Source organism: Protopterus annectens, chromosome 6.part0, assembly GCF_019279795.1.
Source record: "Protopterus annectens isolate FY-2018-M chromosome 6.part0, PAN1.0, whole genome shotgun sequence".
NCBI lineage: Eukaryota > Metazoa > Chordata > Ceratodontiformes > Protopteridae > Protopterus > Protopterus annectens.
The window spans coordinates 617865338-617889923 of NC_056737.1; the positions used below are offsets into that span (position 1 = coordinate 617865338).

At 40.4% G+C, this 24586-nt stretch overlaps 1 protein-coding gene across 1 annotated transcript in view; it reads right to left on the minus strand.

Annotated features, from left to right (window-relative positions):
- VCPKMT (valosin containing protein lysine methyltransferase) overlaps nt 1-24586 on the minus strand; it is a 344404-nt gene that overhangs the window by 128582 nt on the left and 191236 nt on the right. Inside the window, exon 4 of the mRNA XM_044074287.1 lies at nt 14415-14534. Within this exon, the coding sequence (XP_043930222.1) occupies nt 14415-14534 (120 nt within the window). The remainder of the gene's footprint in view (nt 1-14414; nt 14535-24586) is intronic.

Consider the following 24586-nt stretch of genomic DNA (forward strand, 5'->3'; position numbering starts at 1 on the left):
AGGAGCAATGAGGATCAATGAGGCCTTCTGAGCGATAGCTTTCTGTATTACTTGAGAGATCAGTGGGAAAGGAGGAAATGCATACAGAAGTCCCGGGGCCAAACTTGGACTAGGCGTCCCTGCTGGGTTGGCCTGGTAAAGGGAATAGAGTGAAGTATTCTCTGCACTTGCTGTTTTGGGGAGTAGCAAAAAGATCGCAGCAAGGCTGACCCCACTTGAGAAATATCTCTCTCACTACAGAGTCTTTCAGAGACCACTCGTGAGGCATGAGAATAGCTCTGCTCAACTTGTCCGCAATGTGATTGGACTTCAGGGATGTGCGTTGCTATCAGAAAGCGCTGAGAAGAAATCGCCCATTGCCACAGTCTGAGTGCTTCTCGACACAGGGGGTATGATCTGGTTCCGCCTTGTTTGTTGATGTACCACACTACAGACATATTGTCTGTTTGGATTGCAATCGTTCCCAAGGGAAGAGAGTCTTGAAGGGCTTGCAACGCTAAAAGCACTGCTCTCATCTCCAGAACATTTATGTGCAAGTGGCATTCGTTTGGTTACCATGTGCCCTGGACCATCCTGCCCTGATAATGCCCCCCCCACCCGATCAGGGAGGCATCCGTTGTCAGAGTAGCAACCGGAGGAGGTGGAACAAATGGTCTCCCCAACAGGAGCTGGGGGGAAGACATCCACCACATGAGATGCTTCTTGCACGCTTGCGTGATCATAATGGTGTGAGACATTGGAAGTTCCTGGTATGACCATTGAGAAAAGAGCATCCACTGAAGGATCCGCATGTGGTATCTGGCCAATGGGAGGAGAGGTATGGCGCTGCCATGATTCCCAACACCTTTAGAACTAACCTGGCTTTGGCTCTGTTGTTGTTGAGAAGAAGTGACACCAATTTTTGAATGCCTGATATCCTTTGGTTCGTTAGTGTTGCAGACATGTTTATAGTATCTAAATTTGCGCCTATGTAGGTAATAGTACGACAAGGCGACAAAACAGACTTTTCGCAATTTATTGAAATACCCAGTTTTTGACAAGCGAAAAGTATAATCTCTGGCCATTAGAAGGAGATGCTTGGTGGGAGCTGTGAGAAGCCTGTCGTCCAAATATGGAAACACCTGGAATCCTTGTCGTCTCAGGTGAGAAGCTACCACTGCCATGCATTTGGTAAACACCCCGGGGGCAGTGGTGAGACCAAAGGGCAGGGCCCTGAATTGAAAATGACTGGTTCCCAGGCTGAAGCGGAGGAATCTTCTGGAGCGTCTGTTCATTTTATGTGATAGCACGCGTCCTGAAGGTCTATAGAGCACATCCAGTTTCCTTTTCCCAATAGGGAAGAATGGATTGCAGCGTGACCATCGAAATCTTGTTTTCTTGACTGATCTGTTCAAGATACTGAGATCCAAAATTGGTCTCCAGTCCCTGTTTTCTTTGGAACTAAAAGAACCTTGAGTAGATTCCGGATCCTTGTTGGTCTGCTGACACTGGCTGAATAGCTCTTTTGCAAGCAGTTTTGAAATTTCCAAAGCTGCTATATCCCTTTGAGCGGTGGAACATCTGGAAGGGATTTTTTGACTGATTTGGAAAGCGAAGAAAGGGGATAGAATAACCTTCGAAATGATGGACTGTACCCATTTGTCTTGAGTCAGGGATAGCCAGGCTTCTGGGTACAGTGACAATCTTCCCCGACTGCCTCGAAGATGGGCAGTCGGGCAACACTCAGGGATGCTGAAAGGGCTTGTCAGGAAAGGCTTCCCGATTGCCCTGGTTCTCTGGACCCCCTGCCCCTAGGGCGTCTACCATTGTTATTCCCACCTCTGCCTCTGGTAGGAAAAGCGACCCTGTCGTCAGGCGAAGTCCCTTGAGACTGATTACGGAACCACATCTTTCCACCCTTCTGCCCTTTGGGGTAAGGCCTAGAAGGAGTCGAAGAACGGACTCGACGGCAGAAAGGGTCTTGCCATCAGTCTCGCACCTAGTCAGGGTTTCTTTCACTTGAGGACCAAAAGAGATGATCCATCAAAAGGGGAGTTCGTGAAAGACGTCTTGAAAGGTTCATAAAGTTGCATAGCCGCATCCAGGCGTGCCTACATAAGGCTACCCTGTTCCTGCTCTGCTCGCTCCATCGGCCGCATAAGAGAGGAGGCGCATGGAGGAGTTGGAAATGGAATTAAGGATAGCCAGCTGCGTGTTCATTTTCTCTTGGAAACCCGCAGCTGTAGGGTCCTTCAACATTTCACTCGCTTCCTTGACCAAGTCCCTTTGAAGACAGTGAAATGGCACAGGTAATTCAGCAACGCATGGTAAAAGTCGCTGAGGAGAACATCCGCTTCCCATTACCTATCCATGGACCTAGATTCCTTGTTAGGTGGATGGACAGGCAATGAAGGATCAGCCAGTTCCTTCTTTGTGGCGGCAGCTACCACCATAGCATCCACAGAAACTCCTTTTGATAAAAATTGCTTGTCTGATGGAGCTGTGATGAATTTGGAGGGTCTCCTGGGAGTGGGGTCCACTGAATCAGGAGCCGTCCATGCCTTCTTAGCAACCACTTGCATGAGGGGGTCGAAGGGGGGGAACACCCAGGAGGTGGAAGGACGAGAGCCAAACGCCTCAAGATACACAGATTCGTCCTCCGAAGGGTTGAGGGCTGGCCAATTTCCCCTCTGTTTAAGAATCTCCAGAATGTCTGCAAATGAGACATCTTCAGAAGGGGAACGGGGAACCCTCAGAATCATCCAGATCTGTGTCCGGCGTGATAGACTCAGGTGAGTCAATGTGCTTACTCTTGCACTTCCTCTTCCGAGGGGCTCTTCTGCCAAATCAGGAGAGGCCTCGGAAGAGGATGAAATCCCAAAGGGGCTCCTGAGGAGCTGGCTCTCTGCGGTCCGGAATGAGGGAGTGAGTCGACTTACCCTGAGGCAGCATAGAGGAGGGGCTGGCGGAGCCGACTGTGGAGTAGAGCCAGGCTCTAACACACTCCGCATGACCTCGAAGCACCCCTGTCAGGCAGAGCCAGAGGTCCCGCTCCGAGGAGCTAAGGACCCTCGGCACTGACAGTGATGGCTCGAGGCCGATGTCGGAGCCGAACTCACCAGCCAAGCACCGAGAGGAGAGGGATCGGACAAGGGTCCGATGCCACTCACCCCTCGAGCCGACGAGGGAAGTCCGGCGCCGAGATTCCTCCACGGAAGAAAACGGAGCCGACGACGGGGCCGAAGACAATTGTCTCGGCTCCGGAGTGGCCACAGTCTCGGTTCCGACACGACCCGACTCCGAACTCAAAAGAGTCGAAGGAGGAAAGAGTTGATGGACCGGGGCAGGCACCGACTGATGAGTCGGGCTCTGAAGCATCTGGGCTAGTGCCTCGGACTTAAGTAGTCGACTCACCACCCTCTGAAGGTCATGATCAGAAAGCCTCGATGACCTAGAGGAATGAGACCTTTGGCTCCGTTCAGACAGCAGGGGAGATCCTGGAGCCGAATGAACGGAGCCAAGAGAAGGTGACCTAGACCTCTTTCTGGTTGTCGGCCCGGAAGATCTTGTCGGAGCCGACACGGGTACCTCGATAACCTCGGCTCCGGCCGGAGCCGAGGAAGCCACAGAAACTGTGGACTGAGTCTTATCGGCTCCAGCCGGAGCCGATAAAGGCAAAGGTTGAACAACCTGAGGTCTCGGCTCAGAAGCGGAGCCGAAGACCTCGATGCCTTAGAGGGCTTCCCTGTTGAAACTGACAGGGAATCCTCTGGTTTTAACAAGCCTCTCAAAATTAACTTGTTCTTTCTCTCCTGCAGGACCCTGGGGCTGAAGCCATGGCACACAGCACAGGAGTCCTGCAGGTGCAAAGGCCCCAGACAGTAGACACAAGAAGTGTGAGCGTCTGTCAGAGACATTTTCTGACAGCACGCATCACACTTCTTGAATCTAGAGACCTTTGCTTCCTTTGACATTATCCTAACTGACAGGTGTACACTAACACACACCAGACACACAGTTATACCCTGTCAGAAAATTATTAATACTAAAAATAATTAACAATTTTAGTAAAAATAGTAGAAATTAAGCACAAAAAGTAACTACACAAACACACCCTAGGGAAGGGAAGGCCAAAGGCCCAAGGGAAGAACCAGCGGTTCTTTAATAAGAAAACGGGAAAAATAGGGGGGATAAAAACTATATCCTACACTAAATTGTGAAGAATTAAGGTTAAAGGGGAAAAAGAATAACTTTTAGTATAAAAGCTAACACTCACCAGGAACCGGTAGAAGCAACCAACCTCGAAGCTGTAGCGGCAAACGAGATCTGAGGTAACTCTCGCCTAGCATTGTGGGATATAAGGGGAGCCTCGAGCCGGTGGAACCAACTCTCGAGCTTTTAGAGTGGCCGAGTCGGAGCCGAGGTCGGCTCCGAACCCATCCAGCAAGAATGAAGGCGAGATAGACAACTTAACATCAGTTCTTTTTCTGAAGCAAAACAGCGCATAAACTAGATAAAAATTCCAAATCACTCCCTTTATTTCTCAGGTCAGTGTTTTGGTGATTGCTATCAGTTTTTTTTTTTTTTCACTAAGACTACAAAGTAAAAACTTACTTAAGAGCTGCAAATTATCAAAGGTTCAACACTTTTACGTAGTCAGATGGAGGAGGAAAAAGCAGCTGTAAATGACAGTAGCCAGTAAAAAGAACTGTAAATTCCTACAGACTTCATAGGTTCATAGGTTCATACTAGGCTATCTGCCCGAGGGCATTTACAAGCCTAGCCCATCGTTTTGTGGCTTACGCCACCCCTTTAGTATGGGGAACTATACCCCTTATTTTGCTGTGCCTCTGTCGAGCAGTGACACTGAGGTAATCCCTGGGGTATATCTGCGATCTCCCATCCATTGGTCAAGATTTCTCTTGAACAAGGCCAGCGAGGTGCTCTGCCTCACATGTACCGGGATTTTGTTCCACAGCATAGGGAGTCTTTGGGTGATGAATCTATCCCTCCAGCACGTCCTATTAATAGCCGTGTCGAGGTTTAAGTCTCACGCCCTTGTGGCTCTGATGGATCTAGATTTTTGAGGTGAAGCATATTCATCAAATCTGGGTTTGACATGGCCTTGTACGTTAGGCAAAGGTCACCTCTGAGCAATGGCGACTGAATAGAGCTGGAGTTCTTTCAGTCGGGCAGCATAGGACAGATTTTGAGACCCTTTATCCTTTTGGTGAGGAACTTTTGTGGCCTCTCCAGCTGCTGCAAGTGTCGGGTCAGATACATTCGAATGGGGCATTGTACTCAATCATTGGTCTGATGAGTGATGAGTAAAGGAGACTATGACCTCCCTTGATCTAGATGAGAATCCTTCATGGTAAGGTGGGCAATGTAGTAGGTCTTCCTAACTACTTTAGCTACATGGGTGTCGAATGACAGACTACTATCAACCTGGGTCCCCAGGTCCCTGATAACTTCTTCTGTGCTCAGTGGATTGCCACCTATTTGGTAGCTAGGGGTAACCTTGTTTTCGAAGGGTATGACTATGCATTTTTGGCATTTAACTTTAGGCGTGGCTCTGGCACCAGTTATCCGTTTCTGTGAGACCCTTCTGAAGGATATCTGTGTCAGATCGTTTTACTATGGCCCAGTTTGCAGTCATCTGCAAACTTTGTCAGCTCATAACCCTCCTGTGTTTGCTTGTACTGGAAAAGTAGATGCCAAACAAGAGTGGGCCCAGGACTGAGCCCTGTGGGACACCACTTGTGACAGGCTTGAGTCTGACATGGCGCCAGCAACTCTGACCCTGTGGGTTCTGTCACTCAGCCAGTTTGCAACCCATCTTGTGATGTATGGGTTAACATTTAAGCTGATGAGTTTTTCAATGATACCCGAGTGGGGTATTGTATCGAAGGCCTTAGCCAGATCGAGGTAGGCTGTATGGACTGCCTTTCCCTCATCAATGGCTTTGGTGACTGTTTCGAAAAAGTCAACCAAGTTTAAAAGGCATGATCTGCCTTTGACAAAGCCAAACTGGGTTGGATCCAAAGTCTGCAAATTCCCTATGTCTTTATTTATGAGGTCCATTATGATCCTCTCCATGGCTTTGCAGATAAGGCTCGTCAAGCTAATGGGCCGGTAATTTCCAGGGTCATAAATTTATGACCTAATGGACAGTAAAGAACAAAGAGTTGCAAATACCATGCTGTGTGGGGTTTTCCTTGTTCAAAACCTTAAAATGTAATGGGGAAGTTTATGTAACAATGACAGAAGCAAACTACTAAAGAGATTTCATTCAAACTTATCACAGTGTGTATTGAAATACCAAATAGAGCAGAAGTGCACCACAAGGGAAGACTAAGGTAAATTATGTTTTTATGTATGTAATGTAGGGATCATGTTGTAAACAGGAAAATATACTGTGGGAAAAGGAAATGTGTATCTGGCGTTCCTGCCCTTTAATTTATATATATATATCATACAGCTGGTATTAAACAGCAAATATGCTGACAATCTTAAGTAGGTTAAGTACTAGCATTAGGACACGTTAACTGTGCAACACAATGTGAACAAGCTCTAGAGTTGAACCAAGGAAAGTTATTTGATATTCAACAATGGGAAGAGTGAATTCTTACAAGATGCATTCTAAAATACAAAGTTTAAAACATGGCACAAAGTTCTCCTATACCAATGTGTATAAAAGACCTAGATATTTAGACAAACCGAGGTATGAAAGTTAGGAAGACTGTACTACTAGCTAGTAAGAAAATTGGGATTTTATGGTGATATGTTTTGCCTAGATTAACCATGATTATGTCAAGACTCCAATTTGGGGAACCAAGTTACCTTGTAAAGTCCTTATAAAAATGCATGGACATTGGGTCAAGTCCACTTAGAGAAAGACAAATGGTTCTACAGTGGCAGGTTAAAACAATGAGGTGACTTGTATCTGGCATGTAGAAGACTGAGAAAACCTTTTTGCTGTAGTTAAATCATCCAATAACCCATTCTTCTTTGACTATTATGAATTAACAACCACAACAAAGGATAGCATTCTGAAAAGAAGGCAAACACTGGACATGAAAACAAAAAATACATAGAAACGTTAAGTACATTAAGTGGCTGGATTATGCAACAACTTAATTGTAGGGCTAAGAAATACCAAAAATGCAGAACCTTTTTTAAAACGGAACAGATAAAGTGTGTGAGATACAGCCTGGTAGACATTATGGAAATCTAAACTCTGTTTTTGTAGCTGTATAAGCAATAGTATAGCCTTAAGTTATTGTGCTGAATTTGATTTTGACAGCAATACCATCTTTTCTTCATAAAGGCTTCTACTATCCCAGCTGTCTGGAAGGAGTTATACTGGTATTACACTTAAAGCCACTACTGAACCCTGAAACTGGATTCTCTGAGTAGGTACCATGCAATATTTCTGTAAGGTTGAAGCAACTGTTAGTCTTTCAGTGGAAAAATGCTGGTGTAATTGTAAATGACTTGCAAAAACAATTAACTGACTTGTGATGAAAAATGCAGTCAAGACCAATGGTTTTGAACATGTAAGAAGAACCAGATGCAATGCTGCATGGATATGGGGTATCCATAACAATGATAGTGGTGAAGTCTTTAGGCCAAACAGGAATTACCTTTGCAATGGATGATTTACAAATACTTGAGTAATTAGTAAGATAATGACTGACACTGACAGTAAAGACTCAAATGTTATGACTACTGCCACAGGAATACTTCCCAAAGAAAGACTGGCACACTATATACAGGAGTGGTAAACTAGAAAATAGCCAATAATGCACAGAGATAATTGGGAATAGGTGGCTGAATTGGCAGAGGGAGTGAGAAGAAAAACTGTTATGAATCCAGGACTCTTTGTAAGCTTCTGAGCCCACCAAGCCTTTCCGTGTTGGAAGGAAGACGTCTAGCTTATCAGTAGGAGTGGTAAGCATCAGGTAGCCTATCAACCACAAGAGGAGTGGTTCCCGGTCCAGAAACTGTAGCTATTGGCTGTATGAGCAGTTTTTTTCCATCGCTTTCAACTTTCTGGTTTGAAAGCCGCACTTGTGCCTGTTTCCCGCCTTTCCTTTAACTAGCCTAGTCCGATTACAGAGTTGCTATATCCAGGATTGTTAGTACGCTTCTGAGCCCCCCCAAGTCTTTCTGTGTTAGAGGGAAGCCTTCTAGCTTATCAGTGGGAGTGGTAAGCACTAGATAGCCTATCCTCCACGGGAAGAGTGAGTTTTGGCCCAGAAATTGTACTTTATTTGGCCGTTTGGGAAGTTTTCCATCTCTTTCAACTTGCTGGCTTAAATGCCTACGTTTGTACTTGTTCCCCGCCTTTCCTGTAACTAGTCTAGTCCAGGTACAGATTTGATGTATACAGGACTCTTTGTAAGCTTCTGAGCCCCCCCAAGCCTGTGTTGGAGGGAAGCCTTCTAGCTTATCAGTGGGAGTGGTAAGCATTAGGTAGCCTATCTACCACGAGAGGAGAGGTTCTTGGCCCAGAAATTGTAGTTTATTGACCATTTGGACAGTTTGTCAGACTCTTTCAACGTTCTGGTTTGAAAGCCACACTTGCGCTTGTTTCCCACCTTTCCTGTAACTAGCCTAGTCCAGATACAGAGTTGCTGTATCCAGGACTGTTGGTAAGCTTCTGAGCCCCGCAAGCCTTTCTGTGTTGGAGGAAAGCCTTCTTGCTTATCAGTGGGAGTGGTAAGCACTAGGTAGCCTGTCTACCCTGAGAGAAGAGGTTCTTGGCCCAGAAATTGTAGTTTATTAACCATTTGGACAGTTTGTCGGCCTCTTTCAACTTTCTTGTTTAAAAGACCACATCTGCACTTGTTTCCCATCTTTCCTGTAACTCACCTACTGGGTAGCACTAGAAAGCCTTAAACTGATACAAGCCTTCTAGCTTAGAAGAGAAATTTTGTGGAGTGATTAAGTATCAGTTTTCTGTACTTTCTTGCTGTACTTAACTGTTTTCTGCCTAAACGCAGATTTTCCAGCATTTATTGTGATTTAAAAGCTTGTTTATTTCACATATTGTACTTATTTGACTGCCTGCACTTTTAAAAAGTTGTTTTTTCTTTAAATAATTTGTTTAACTGTTGTAGGCTACACACTAAAGTGTGATAGCCTTTTCTGATCCTTTGTAGTCATTTAAAGCTGTTTTAAGTGTATTTCTTAATGTTTTTGTCTTATATTAAAAAAAAAAAAAAAGTCTTTTTTCCTGCCTTTCTAAGCTAGTATAGTCCAGTTTTCAGGCTAGTGTTGAATTCAGGGCTGTGATATTAGTTTCTGAGTTGCCCATACCTTACTTGGATAGAAGGAAGTTTCTCTGTTCACCTGTGAGAGAGGGGAGCTTTGAGCAGCCTATCTGTCCGTGGAGGACTGGTTCCAGCCCACAAGTTAGTAGTTTATTGGCCATTTTGGGCTAATTTCTATCTCTTTCATTTCCCTACTATAAAAACCACGTTTGCACAGCTTTGCGCACCGGGCAGTGCCGGTTAGCTACGATTAAATTATTCCCGGCTCCACTAAGTCTACTCTTCAGTTTTTATCTTGAAACTAGTCTAACTCTCAACCTAAGCACTCAGAAAGCATCTTACAGCCCAGCACTTGCTCAGACCTAATAGTAAACACTAATATACCCTGACACTGATTGCCCAACAGGGCAAGGCACTTTATTCACCCCTCACCAACCAAGCAACTAAGCAGCTCACCCTACTATTCAGACATGACCAAAAGGCAACTTCAGGTGCACTCTCCAGTCCAGCTGGTGAATCTGGGTATTCTGAGGCAATGCTACAACTGCCTCATGTACACAGACAACCCTCTCCTCCTACCACAAAACACTAACATATGCGAGAGATGCAATTATACAGCCAAACTGGACGCTAAGCTGTCTCCACCCAAGACTGGAACAGACAGTCAAGAGGAGAAGGTTAACACTTGCATCACAACTCCAACCGTACACAGACCTACTAAAACAGCACTGGCAAAAAATACACATAAATACACAAAATCATACTTGGAGGCTCTAAATAAAAACCCGCAAAAGCATCAGAGACCTCCAAAGCAGACACCCAAACCCTTGTTGTGACTGGCTGGGGTCGTTTTAATTGACAGTATTTAAACATTGTGTAATTATTCTAAGACAACTCTGAAGAAGTCTATATGTCTTACAGGCGAAAGCGCTTAGTTGTTTTAGTACCTTGTCATTGTGCAATAAATGGGATTCTGGTTTATCGGACTGGTTGCGAAAATTATTTTATTTTTATTTTTTAGTTTTAAGTCTTTCTGACTACTATTTCATTGGTTTCAGACACCCAAACAACCTGCACTTACCGTCACAAACCAGACAACACATAAAACACAAAATCAGTGTGCCGCACAATCACAGCCCTTCAAGGCGAAATAACATACCTAACACACTAGTAATATGTGACTCTATAGTCAGGCACACTGACGTCCCACTAACTAGCTGGACAAGCAGAAGGTTACTGTTAGTTGCCTGTCGAGAGCCAGAATCTGCCACATAACACAAGCACTCGGGTCACTCCAGAACAAGTACAAATATGACTCTGTCATTGTTCGTGTTGGTGTGAATGACCTGAGACGTATCTCCCTGGACTACATGAAAAGAGACATGGAAGAGCTCTCTGATCATGTAGCCCAGGCTGGTATGACCCTGACCCCGAGTAGCATCCTGCTCTCACCAAGAATGATACCTCAGTATAAAGAAGAAATTATCAATTTCAACAACTGGCTAAGCTTCTGGTGTCACACAAAGGGGATCCAGTGTCTGTCAGCCTGGGACGACATGGTCGACAAGCCGCAATGCTTTGCAAGAGACGGCTTGCACCCGTCACCCCTAGGCTTTCGAATACTGGTCAAGGCTCTTGCTGCCCCCATAGTGCCTTTTTTAGGCAAGGCTCAAAAGTCAAACCCACCTTCGTAAACAGCACAATTAACAAAAAACTGAGGGTTATGCTACTCAATGCCAGGAGTTTAAATCTCAAAATGCACACGTTCGAAGCACTCCTCAGTATGGAGAACGTCAACATCTATGCAGTACCTGAAACCTGGTTAAAGGCTCCAGTACCGGGCTACAACTCATGCCACACGTTTCAGCCACAGAACATGGGACAAAACACAAAAGGAGTGGGGTGTATCCATATTCATCAAGGATACCTATACCTCCAGGTTAGTGGCGCAGCATAATACCTCTGAGATCATCCATGTGCAACTAACATCGGGCAAATCCGCAGTGCAAATTGTGGCCTGCTTCAGATCACCCTCCATGACCCAGGACCACCACTCCACCTTTCTGGAGACACTGGAAAACATGAAGGTCCTACCAAACACCCTGATATTGGACGATTTTAATTACCCTACCATTCACTGGGAAAGCTACTAGAGTACAAATTCCCAGGCCCAATGCTTCCTGGAATTCATCAACTCAAAACACCCTGGATCAGCTGGTAAACTCCCCTACCAGAGGTGAAAACATATTGGACCTGGTCATCACCAAACATGGGCGACAGGTGTTCCACACCAGAGGTCAACCCGTCACTGGTTAGATCAGACCATAAACTAATCACTCTGGATATCCACACCCCACCACCAACCCCAACTAAGGAAACCACAGTAAAAAACATTTCTAAAGCAAACTTCACTTTACTTAAGACAGAGGTGGTAAGTTTCGAAGCACCCACGCTAAAGGATAACGTTGCCCAAGATGCAGAAACCTTTATAAATGCACTCTATGAGCACCTACAAGGATGCATGGATTGTGCCATCCCTAGCAAAACCAAGACTCACTCCTCTAATAGAAGGAAACCAGTTTGTTGGACCCCTGCAATAAACAGGTTATACAATAGAAGGAGGAAACTAGTTCAGAAAAAAAGCAAATCCCAAGAAGGAAAGACATCCCTGATCAGCATCAGTAAGAAACTACGGTCCCTCATGAAATCATCCAAGGCTAACTTCAAAAGAAAAATAGCCAAGGATTCAAAAGTTAACCACAAAGCCTTCTTTACCTATGTTAAGAATCTAAGTGGCAACTCGCAGATATGCACTGAACTAGTGCAAAATAGCACAAAATATACAGAATCTACTGATATTGCCAACATCCTGGCAGATAGATTCAGTGCAAACTTCACCCCCTCTCACCTCCAAAAGGGTCCACAACAATACCGGAAAAGTGCAGTGTCCCAAAAATCACAGATGCACAGATGAAAACAGCCCTTTCAAAAGCCAAAAACACAGCGTCAATGGGACCAGATGGTGTCTCAGGCTGCGTCTTGCACAAACTACAGAAAGAACTAACCCCCCACCTAAACACGCTGTTCAGCCTCAGTCTCTCCACAGGCTACGTGCCCACAGAATGGCACACAGCAACAGTTATTCCTCTCCACAAAAGAGAGGCCACAACTGATCCTGGTAACTATCACTCCATAAGCCTGACTAGCCTGGTCTGCAAGGCTATGGAGTGCATCATCATGGAACTCATTAACAAAGACATTGGGAATCTCCAAACACTTGACCTGACCCAGTTCGGCTTTGTTAAGGGCAGATCATGCCTACTAAGCCTGGTTGACTTCTTCAAGACAGTCACCAAGGCCATAGATGAGGGAAAGGTGGTTCACACAGCCTACCTTAACCTCGCCAAGGCTTTCGACACCATTCCCCACTGTGGTATTACAGAAAAACTCACCAGCCTGAACATAAACCCCTACGTCACGAGATGGGTTGCCAACTGGCTTACAGACAGAACTCACACGGTAAAAATAGCGGGCTCCAGGTCAGACTCTAAACCAGTCACAAGTGGTGTCCCACAAGGCTCAGTCCTGGGACCCCCACTGTTCGGCATATACTTCTCAGAAGTACAGGCAAACATGGGAGAACTATGGCTAACCAAGTTCACCGATGACTGCAAACTGGGATCCATAACTGACTCTCCGGCTGACACGGACATCCTTCAAAAGGGCCTTATTGAGACGGACACCTGGTGTCAAAGTCACAGCCTCAAGCTAAATGCCAATAAATGCATAGTCATCCCGTTTGGAGAAAAACAAAACACCAACAAATTACCACATAGGTGGCAGCCCCCTTAATATAGAAGAGGTAATAAGAGATCTGGGGGCCCAGGTAGATAGTAATCTCTCCTTTGACAATCATATTGCCAAAGTAGTTAGGAAATCCTTCTATGTGGCCCATCTAATTACTAAAGGGTTTGCATCTAGAAATAAAGAGGTTACAGTGCCCCTCTACTCGTCACTCATTAGACCCATCATAGAGTACAATGCCCCATTTGGGATGTACCTCACAAGACACTTCCAACAGCTGGAAAGACCACAAAAGTACCTCACCAAGAGGATTACTGGCCTCAAACATATGTCTTACGCAGCCCGACTGAAAAAACTCCGGCTGTACTCAGTGGCATATCGCTTACTCAGAGGTGATCTCTGCCTGACTTACAAAGCCATGTCCAACTCAGAATTGATGGACATGCTCCACCTAAAGAAATCCAAGTCACTAAGAGCCACGCGCTCTAGTGAGCTAAACCTCGCCACAACAATAAATAGAACATGCTGGAGGGATAGATTCCTTTCACAGAGACTCCCCATGCTTTGGAACAAAATTCCAAATTACATCAGGCAGAGCCTCTCACTAACACTCTTCAAGAGAAACCTTGACGAGTGGATGGGTAACAGAAAATACACCCCTGGGATCACTTCATTGGCTCTGCTTGACGGAGGATCAGTTAATTAATCAATGGGGCAGCAAAAGCCGACACACTCTGGCTAGGCTTATAAATGCCCTCAGGCAGATAGCCTAGTACCTACCTATGAACCTATGGAAGAGTCAGAAGAATGATGGGTTGGGGTAGGTCTGCCTTGGCAGTGGAAAGCACTTTCATTCAAAAAGATCACAGACTTTTTTATTCCACTGGCTTTGTGTAAAACAAAACAGTTATTTCAATGATCTTCAATGGAAATGGTTTAAATGATCTGCTGTTTTTGACTTATCCTTCCTCAACATATACTACCACAATGATTTTTGGGATCTCTGCATACATACCAGAAACTAAAACAATTCACCATCAGGAACAGAATAAATACTATTTCTAAAGGGAAAATTAATACAGTAGTTTCATATTTACAAAAAAGTTCTCCACTCCTGAAAAACTACTTTAGCTACAAGAAAGTTATTTTATATGAAAATGAACACCCTGAAGCTATATACCCTGTCAATATTTTAAAAGCTGGCAAACTAACTTTAATGTTGAAATGCATTGTTATCTGATATGGAGCTATTAATTAATAATGCTAAACCAGTTCTTAATGCCAAGCACTCTCTGAGTAGTAGACTCCAGTAGAAATGTTCAGATACTAGTCTTATATCACAGTAATGCTTACTTCAAAAAATGCTTCCTGTATTTGAGGATTTATACCCATTGTCCTTTCCTCGTAACAGCATATGATACAAGTCTCAGGTCCAACAAGTTCTTTAAGAGTCTCGATAAGGGGTTCTAAAGACTGAAAAGGAAATAGAAATGAGATATTTTATAAATACATAATCCAAAACCATTTTACCATAAAAAAAAAAAATCAATGAATCTATTCAAAAACAATACAATGTATGTCAGTCTAAATGCTACACAGACAGGAAACTATTACCACATCCAAACAACTGAAAACCAAAATTGACTTCTGCCAAATTTGTATATTTTTTTTTTTTTTTTTTTTTTTTTAACAGGGCTAAAATGGGAAACTGACACATTTGCTACAAAATGTAATGGATGGAGTGGCTTTGCTGCATCCCACACCAAGAAATAAGGTGGGTCAGATATAGGCCAATTTCACGTAATATCTGCCTTGAAAGTATTTCAAGCTGCCTAAATAGAATGAACTAGGCATTGTCCTCCTCTTCCTCAGCAGCCTAGCTCCTTGACGCTTCCTGGATACCACAAAGCTGCCACAGTCACAATAAATAAATAAATAAACATACATACACAAATGAACTAACTAAATAAATAAGTTGATAAGTAGTTACTAGGACATTTAACTTTGAGGATCTAAAGAAGCCTAACTTTACACTCCATTGGTAGTTTTTACTTTTTAGCCCTTCTGTTTTTCATATGAATAACCCAGAGACAGGCCAAACAAGTATATGTTGGTGTTGGGAATTTCACATGCATCCTGTATCCATGATGGACAGAGATACTAACCAGGGGTGAAGGTTACCCATCCATTCATCCAAATTATGTCTGAAAGAGTAAAAGTAAGAGAAGTACTTTGCTTTATGTGGAGTGGAAGACAGTTTCATAGAAGCGGCATTCTCTGTGACACACACATCTAATACATTCTCTAATTATTTTGCAAAACAGATTGAGATCCCTTGAGTGAGTGTTTACAATACCACAGGACTTTAATTATAGCAAAAAAAACTTACTAGCTTAGCAGTAAAAATAGTGCAAGCAGTATCAGCACACCCAGTATTAAGCAATTATATCAATGGTCACTTAGCCTGGTGAATAGCTTAAGGGAAGAGATTTCACAAAATTATAACTATGCTGTCAAATTAACATAAGAGGCAGAGAACAACAGATAAACTGGGTTTAACAACACAACAAGAACAGGGCAAGTGTGAAGGAAAACTATGAGACACTTGGCTGTGTACCTGACTGGCCTAGAACTTCCTTAATGCAAACACAAGCTATGAACTAGACACACACCTCACACAAGAATAAAACTAAGGTTTAATACCAACAGTTACTTAAACAACAAAATTCAGTACAGCTATTTACTGAAAATAAATTACCAAAAATTATGGTCATCTGGGTCCATTTCTTACCACCTTCTCAAGTAAATAAACTACATGAAACTGGAGAACCTGTTTTATGCCCATTAATTTCAGAATGCACCCAAAACGGCCAGATGCATTTTGACTATAACAAATGTACTCCCCCAAACTCTAAGCAGGTTTCTTTCACTTTGGTTATTTCTCACTCACTAAATGACTTCAGGATGTCCATGTCTTTTTTTTCTGTTTTGAATTCCAAAGTCACACAGTACAACACCAGACATAACTGCATTGCACAACACAAATGAAAAATGCCAGACATACTATCATTACTCAGCAATGCCGACAACCAGATTCCATTTAGTGCTCATATAGTTACTACACTTTTAAGCTCTAACACAATATTACATCCTTTTAAGAAAAAAAAGTGCTAGAGGTCAGACGGGTTATACTAACTTAAGCAGTTATCATCATATAAAAGACAAAGTCCAATGTTTATGTCCTTGGTATCATATGCAGCCGAACTGTAAAGCAACTATTTTCGTAGGGAAGGCTTTCACAATTTTAATGATAAATATTTACTGCTCAAGAATATTTTCAAACATTAAAAATAATGCAACTCTTAACAGTACTCGCCAGTATATTGTAGAAAATAAATAAAAATTGAAAATAGAAGTAAATCCAACCAGTCGACCATGGAACTACTATCATTAAACATGCAAAGCTTAGTTCTCTTTTTTTTTCTGCATCTGTCCACAACATATACCTCAGGGAGTTAGACTAAGAATAAACATCACAGCAAAGTTGTCATACAGAACAGGCTATCATAACCTTACCAGCACCAACTTATAGTCAGATTTTTTTTTTCTCAAAATTTTTTTTATTTTTCAAATACATTTGAATGAATTATATAGTACTTATACATAACATCTTAAATAACTATGTGCACTATTTACATTAGCCTGACACTATAACAGATCTTAATGTATACAGTTACATTAAAAGTATAATCAGAAATATTAAAATCACTGCCAATGCACCTGGTAAACGCTCCCTTTCCAGTTTTAATAATGTATATAACCAAGTCCAAAGATTCAGGAAACGGAGCAGAAGCAAGAAATGATGTAGCATAAACTAATTTATTCACAAATGAACAAACAATTGCAAAGATTAGCGCTTTCGCTTCAAGAGCTTCATCAGATCTATCACAAAGGCATAAACCTTTCCAAGTATATATCAAATTCAAAGTCCTAACAGCCAATCACATACATATTTCAATTTAGTATTAAAGCACTACAACTCACTAAAATAAATATCATACTAAAACCTATATTCTACTAACAATAAATACATAAAAACTACATTATATATTAAGAATATACACAAAGAAAAATAGACAACATACCCTATGTACAATCATAAAAAATGTGGTAGATATGTATGTGTATATAACAAATATTTAAAACATATATAAACAAAAAATGTATATACATACGTATATACATCAAGTATATACAAAGAATATATATATATATATATATATATATATATATATATATATATATATATATATATATATACATGCATACCTAACACATAACTGTATAAAATATCCCAATAAATTATTTAATGTTCCTACGTTTTCTTAACATAGGCTTTATAGAGGCTCTCCCATTGAGCCCTGAGCCTTTATCCGCTCTCAGCATCTCAGCATTATTATCCAACCACTCTCTTTACATTCAGTGTGATTCCTAACATCACCTTCACGTATGCTAAGAATTATAGTCTCCAAAGCTCTAAACAAAAAGCTACATTATAAGTATGTCCAATCCATTATCAGAGTGTCTGATCAATTATTGTATAGTGTCAATCAATGATAAGACTTTTTCCCAAGGGTTGTTGATAAATGGCTTTGGATACATTCATAGTTCTTTAATTTTAATTTTAATTTCCAGTAATGCTGTGATCTTCAGTAGGCTGTAGAAGTCTTCCAAAGTTGGTATTGTGTTTGTATTCCATCTTCTTGTTATACATTTTCTTGAAACTGCAAGTATAGTCCATACTAGATACATGTTTGACCTATTCAAATGAGGACCTCCGTTCACATTTAATAATACAAGAGCTTTAGTTAAATAAAATGATTCATTAAATAAAGCTTGTAGAAAGTTATTAATACCACTCCAAAATGGCTTAATTTTAAAACAATCAAAGAAAATGTGGTTCCAATCTGCATTATGAATTCGCTCACATCTCCAAACCTATTCATTTAATGGAAGAACAAATTTTACTGATTCTGTCTGGGGTTAAGAATGCTCTGTGCAAGCATTTCCAATTAAAAACTTTATAGTACTGTGTGAAGGATGTATATTTTATCGATATTTGTTTTAATATCTTCAGTTAACTGTACTGAGTAACTCAGCCACTGGAGAAGCACAAGAAAGTGCATTGCTTTGTGCTGGTCCCAAGCCCGGACAAATGGGGAGGGTTGCATCAGGAAGAGCATCCGGCATAAAATTTTGCCAAATCATACATGCGGACAACAGTACAGATCGGTCGAGGCCCGAGTTAATAATGACCGCCACCAGTACTGTTGGCCAACAGGGTGCTGGTGGAAATTGGGCTACTGCTAGCCGAAGGAGGAGAAGAGGGGGAAGGCATGCCCGAAAGCAGGTTATAGGCTAGGACTCTAGTAGGGAGGGTCAAAAATTTGAATGTTGGCAGTTTGACTGGTATTGGGAGAGAGCTAGCTGATATGATGGACAGAAGGAAGGTTGGTATATTGTGTGTGCAAGACAGCAGATGGAAGGGGAGCAAAGCTAGGTATATTGGAGGTGGGTTCAAACTGTTTTATCATGGTGTGGATGGGAGCAGAAATGGCGTAGGGGTTATCCTGAAGGAACAGTATGCTGAGAGTGTTTTGGAGGTGAAGAGAGTGTTGGATAGAGTGATGTTTATAAAGCTGGAAATTGATGGTGTAATGATGAATGTTGTTAGTGCATATGCTCCACAAGTTGGGTGTGCAACGGATGAGAAAGAAAAATGTTGGACTGAGCTGGATGAAGTGGTGATGACTGTACCCAAGGGTGAGAGAGGGGTGATTGGAGCAGATTTAAATGGTCATGTTGGTGAAGGGGAACAGAGGGGATGAGGAAGTGATGGGAAGGTATGGTGTTAAGCAAAGGAATGCAGAAGGACAGATGGTAGTGGATTTTGAGAAAAGGATGGGCATGGTTGGGGTGAATACGTATTTTAACAAGAGGGAGAAGCATAGGGTGACATACAAGAGTGGAGGAAGATGTACACAGGTGGATTATATCTAATGTAGAAGGGCCAGTCTGAAGGAGATTGGAGACTGTAAAGTGGTGGCAGGGGAAAGTGTAGTTAGGCAGCATAGGATGGTGGTTTGTAGGATGACATTGGTGATCGAGAAGAGAAGGAGGAGTGTGAGGCCAGCACCAAGGATCAATGGTAGAAATTGAAAAAGGGTAATTGTGAGGTGGAGTTCAGGGAAGAATTAAGACAGGCACTGGGTGGCAGTGAATAGCCACCAAATAGCTGGGTAACTACAGCAGAGCTAGTAAGGGAGATGGCTAGAAAGGTGCTTGGTGTTACATCTGGAAAGAGGAAGGAGGAGAAGGAGACCTGGTGGTGGAATGAGGAAGTACAGGAGAGTACACACAGAAAGAGGTTGGTGAAAAAGAAGTGGGATTGTCAGAAAGATGAAAAAATAGACAGAAGATAAATCCAAATGCTGAGCGTTCAGAAGAAACCAACAGAACTAAATACAACAGAACGCTGCTCCTCTAAGTGTCTTGAGTCGCCAACCTGGTCAACGAAAAGAACTATACCAAGAGATGAAATAAAATAACATGAAATTTATTATTTAAAAGTTAAGTGCTTTCACTCACTAAAATTCTTCAGAACTCCATTGCATTGTAACTGTTTCATTTAAATAACTTTTTTGGCGCCAAAAGTGCTGCATTTGAATTTTTTAAAGCTATATACACAGAATGTCATTACAATCAATGTCATGATGGTAAATAGCAAGTGCTAAATACATTCAACACTAATACCAACAATACACAGTATCAAGCTTAATAAGTGATGATAATAAAAAGTGAAAATAAAAAGTCAGTTTGATGTTTCCATACTGCTTATTATCTAACATATACTTAAAAATATTTAAATACTTTATCTTAGAATAATTTATTCAAATTAAATTAATAATGCTGGCTTGATAGATTTCAATCCTGGTGCAGTCGAAGCATCTGTATTATAACTGCCACCATATTTCTTTATAGGACAACAGTCCTTTGAAATTTCCCCCTCTAGATTCCAATAAAATACTTTCAAGAATGGCAAATTTAAATGTGTGAGTGTGTCCATATTTTTTAACATGTTTATACAAGGCATTTTTCTCATCTCTTGTCTTAATGCTACATAAATGTGCATATATGCGTTTGTTCAGCTTTCTTTCCGTTTTACCTATGTAAAATCCGGAACAGGCTGTACACTTAGCCAAATATACAACCCATCTGGTATTACAATTTCCATGAGCAAATCTTATATGTGTCTTGTGTATATTATCCAAGGTGACACTACATTTGTCTAAAATGGCATGGCATTGTTTACAGTTCCCACACTTGGTGGTCTTCCTATATGTCAAATATTCACCAATGTCTCCTCCTTCCAGATAACTTTTTATATTCTGACCCATTTTATTAACAAAGGCAGGTTGAGATCCCAATATTTTGACAATTTCTTGATCTGTCATTATAATTTTCCAATTATTAATTTTAATCCTCTTGATTTTACTAATATGCGGACCGTATTCCAAGACACAAGCTCTTCCATAATCGGTAGTGGAAAGTGTAATATCTTGTGCCTGTTTTACACTATTATGGTTACTCGTATATAATTTATAACCCAATAGGGGTATATATTTTTACCCCATTCTCCTATAATGGTTTTACATATACGATTCATCATATTTATATCATAACCTCTGTCTCTAAAAAGAGAAGTGATAAATGTAACTTCTTCCAACATCTCAGAATATATGGAGGTCATTCTAATGGCCCATATAATTTGACCCCTAAATATGTTAACAAATTGTTCTCTTGGATGATTACTAGAAAATTCTAAGTAACTGTTAGAGAATGTATGCTTCCTATACAATCGGGATTTAAAACTACCATCACCTTTAGAAATATATGTGTCAAGATACGGAAGTCCTTCCTTACTATCTGAATAAGTGAACTTCAAGAATTGACTACTAGTGTTCAACAAATTCACAAATTGGGCTAATATATCCTCATCACCATCCCATAATATATAAATATCATCCAGGTAACATGAATAGTACCTGATGTATTTAAAAAAATCACTAGTAAACAGCTTAGTCTCCTCCCATTCAAGCATGACTAAGTTTGCATAGATGGGAGTACATGCAGCTCCCATGGCTACACCTTTAGTTTGCCTGAAGTACTCACCCTCATACTCGATATAATTATGTTCCAATACAATAGACATTAGCTCAACAATCAAACATACTTTATCCCATTCAAGTCCACCATATTTTCTAATACTGTATGCAAAAGCCTCCAATCCAGCATCTTTGGGAATACAGGAAAATAGATCTATAACATCCACAGTGACAAAAAGAAGTTCAGAATGCCACAAATTGACTGGATAGTTTTTTAAAAATTCCCACGAATCTTTAACTAAATGTGGAACTCTGTCATAGATGTGTTTAAGAAATCTATCAACAGCTGTTCCTAGTGGAAAAGTTTTGGATCTACTTCCGGATATGATGGGTCTAAATGGTGGATTATCAGTACATTTGTGTACTTTTGGTATGCCCACTATAGAGGCCAAGATAGGGTATTCAACCTTTAAATAGTTATATGTTTTTATCGTAATTCTTTGATCAATAAGAAACTCTTCTATATATAAATCTGTGTGTCTGTAAGCAATATTAACTTCATTTAATGAAACTATCTCATAATTTCCAGAATTATATAATAATTCATGAATTTTAGAAGTGTATTCCGTACTGTCGTAAATGACAATCCCTCCCCCTTTATCAGGTTTCATGATTCTGATGTTCTTGTCTCTCCTAAGTTCTTGCAAAAGTTTGTATTCATCATCTGGTAAATTATAATTCATTTTGATACCTTTAAGATGATTCTGTAATTGATACAATTGTCTAGAAACTGATTTGTCATATACTGAAATAATAGGGTGCATGGGAGGCATAAATGTGCTTTTCTTCCTTAACATACCTTGTTCTCTCTGACTCTTTGACTGACAATCTTTGTTGTTAAAAGTAATAGTTAAATTAAGTTTTCTAATATATTTTTTGAACTCAGTAAGACTGTCCACTAATCTAAATTTGGTAGTTGGTATAAATTTCATCCCTTTAGAAAAAAGTTTGAAATGTGTGGTGTTTAATGAAAGTTCTGTATAGTTATAAATGTTGAAATTTTTGTATGTATTTACTGCACCTTCTTTAGAAATACATTCACACTGTGAAATATGTAAAAGGCCTGTCACATTTTCACCTGCAACTTCAATTTTGTTACATTGTCTCTTTTCCTCTTCAATAACTGTAGACAATGAGTCACTACCTAATATTTTAATTTGCTCCAAACTTGTGTATGAAGTCTTGGTAGGTATCTTTGTAGGTACTATTAGTCCCTTTTGTAATATGTTTGATGTCTGTTGAAAAATTGCGGGTGGGTTTCCTTGGGATACCCTCCCCATTTTTTGTCCCTTTGCTGCTTTATATTGCCACCCTGGTATAAAAAAATGTGTATCCTCGTCCTCCTGCAAATAATGTTCAAAATAATCTTTATATCATGTGTTGGAGGGTTTGTTTTTGTCATAGTAATTCAGAGGATACTTCACTGTGTTGTTTTTCTTGACAAAATGTCCCTCTATATATTTTCCCAATATATATATATATATATATATATATATATATATATATATATATATATATATATACGCTGTACTTTTTTGATATTGCTCAATGTCCCTCTGGAGTTTGTGATTTTTCCTTTGATAAGCTTTCTTTGTATTAGATTCAGCTGTTTTAAACTGTTTCATATATAATCTTTCCCACTGAGGGAATAATAAATCATTTAATATTGTGTCATTGAGCTTTTCTACTTCTAACATAACTTTGGCCAACTGTCCATCATTATGTTTAATAAGTACATGCATATATTGTATGCCAAATGAATCAAACAATTGATTAAATTCAGATCTAATATCTGTAGTAATATCTATGCCCATCGGTATTTTAAAAAATCTAAGTCCTTTAGGGACTATTTTAAGCTCTATACATTTCATCAAATAGGCATTATCTAACTTAATGGTGTTAATAATATTGAGCTTTTTACCCAATGTATAAATAATGTCTCTTAAAGTACCTTGTAATAAAAATGAATCACTGGACTTGCGTTCCGTGATGTTAGTCTGAAAAAGACAATTAGTGTCCAAAAAAGGTTTCAATGGGTTAGATAGTATTTTGTCCTTTGAATTAGGAGTCTCAGTAATACAAACACGATTGGAACAATTTAAAATATTTTGTTCCTTCTGTGCATATGTTAGTTTCAGCATCGGCCGCTTAGGTTTAGTTGGGGAGGGTATCCCAAGGAAACCCACCCGCAATTTTTCAACAGACATCAAACATATTACAAAAGGGACAAATAGTACCTAAAAAGATACCTACCAAGACTTCATACACAAGTTTGGAGCAAATTAAAATATTAGGTAGTGACTCACTGTCTACAGTTATTGAAGAGGAAAAGAGACAATGTAACAAAATTGAAGTTGCAGGTGAAAATGTGACAGGCCATTTACATATTTCACAGTGTGAATGTATTTCTAAAGAAGGTGCAGTAAATACGTACAAAAATTTCAACATTTATAACTATACAGAACTTTCATTAAACACCACACATTTCAAACTTTTTTCTAAAGGGATGAAATTTATACCAACTACCAAATTTAGATTAGTGGACAGTCTTACTGAGTTCAAAAATATATTAGAAAACTTAATTTAGCTATTACTTTTAACAACAAAGATTGTCAGTCAAAGAGTCAGAGAGAACAAGGTATGTTAAGGAAGAAAAGCACATTTATGCCTCCCATACACCCTATTATTTCAGTATATGACAAATCAGTTTCTAGACAATTGTATCAAATACAGAATCATCTTAAAGGTGTCAAAATGAATTATAATTTACCAGATGATGAATACAAACTTTTTCAAGAACTTAGGAGAGACAAGAACATCAGAATCATGAAACCCGATAAAGGGGGAGGGATTGTCCTTTACGACAGTACGGAATACACTTCTAAAATTCATGAATTATTATATAATTCTGGAAATTATGAGATAGTCTCATTAAATGAAATTAATATTGCTTACAGACACATACATTTATATATAGAAGAGTTTCTTATTGATCAAAGAATTACGATGGAAACATATAACTATTTAAAGGTTGAATACCCTATCTTGGCCTCTATAGTGGGCATACCAAAAGTACACAAATGTACTGATAATCCACCATTTAGACCCATCATATCCGGAAGTAGATCCAAAACTTTTCCACTAGGAACAGCTGTTGATAGATTTCTTAAACACATCTATGACAGAGTTCCACATTTAGTTAAAGATTCGTGGGAATTTTTAAAAAACTATCCAGTCAATTTGTGGCATTCTGAACTTCTTTTTGTCACTGTGGATGTTATAGATCTATTTTCCTGTATT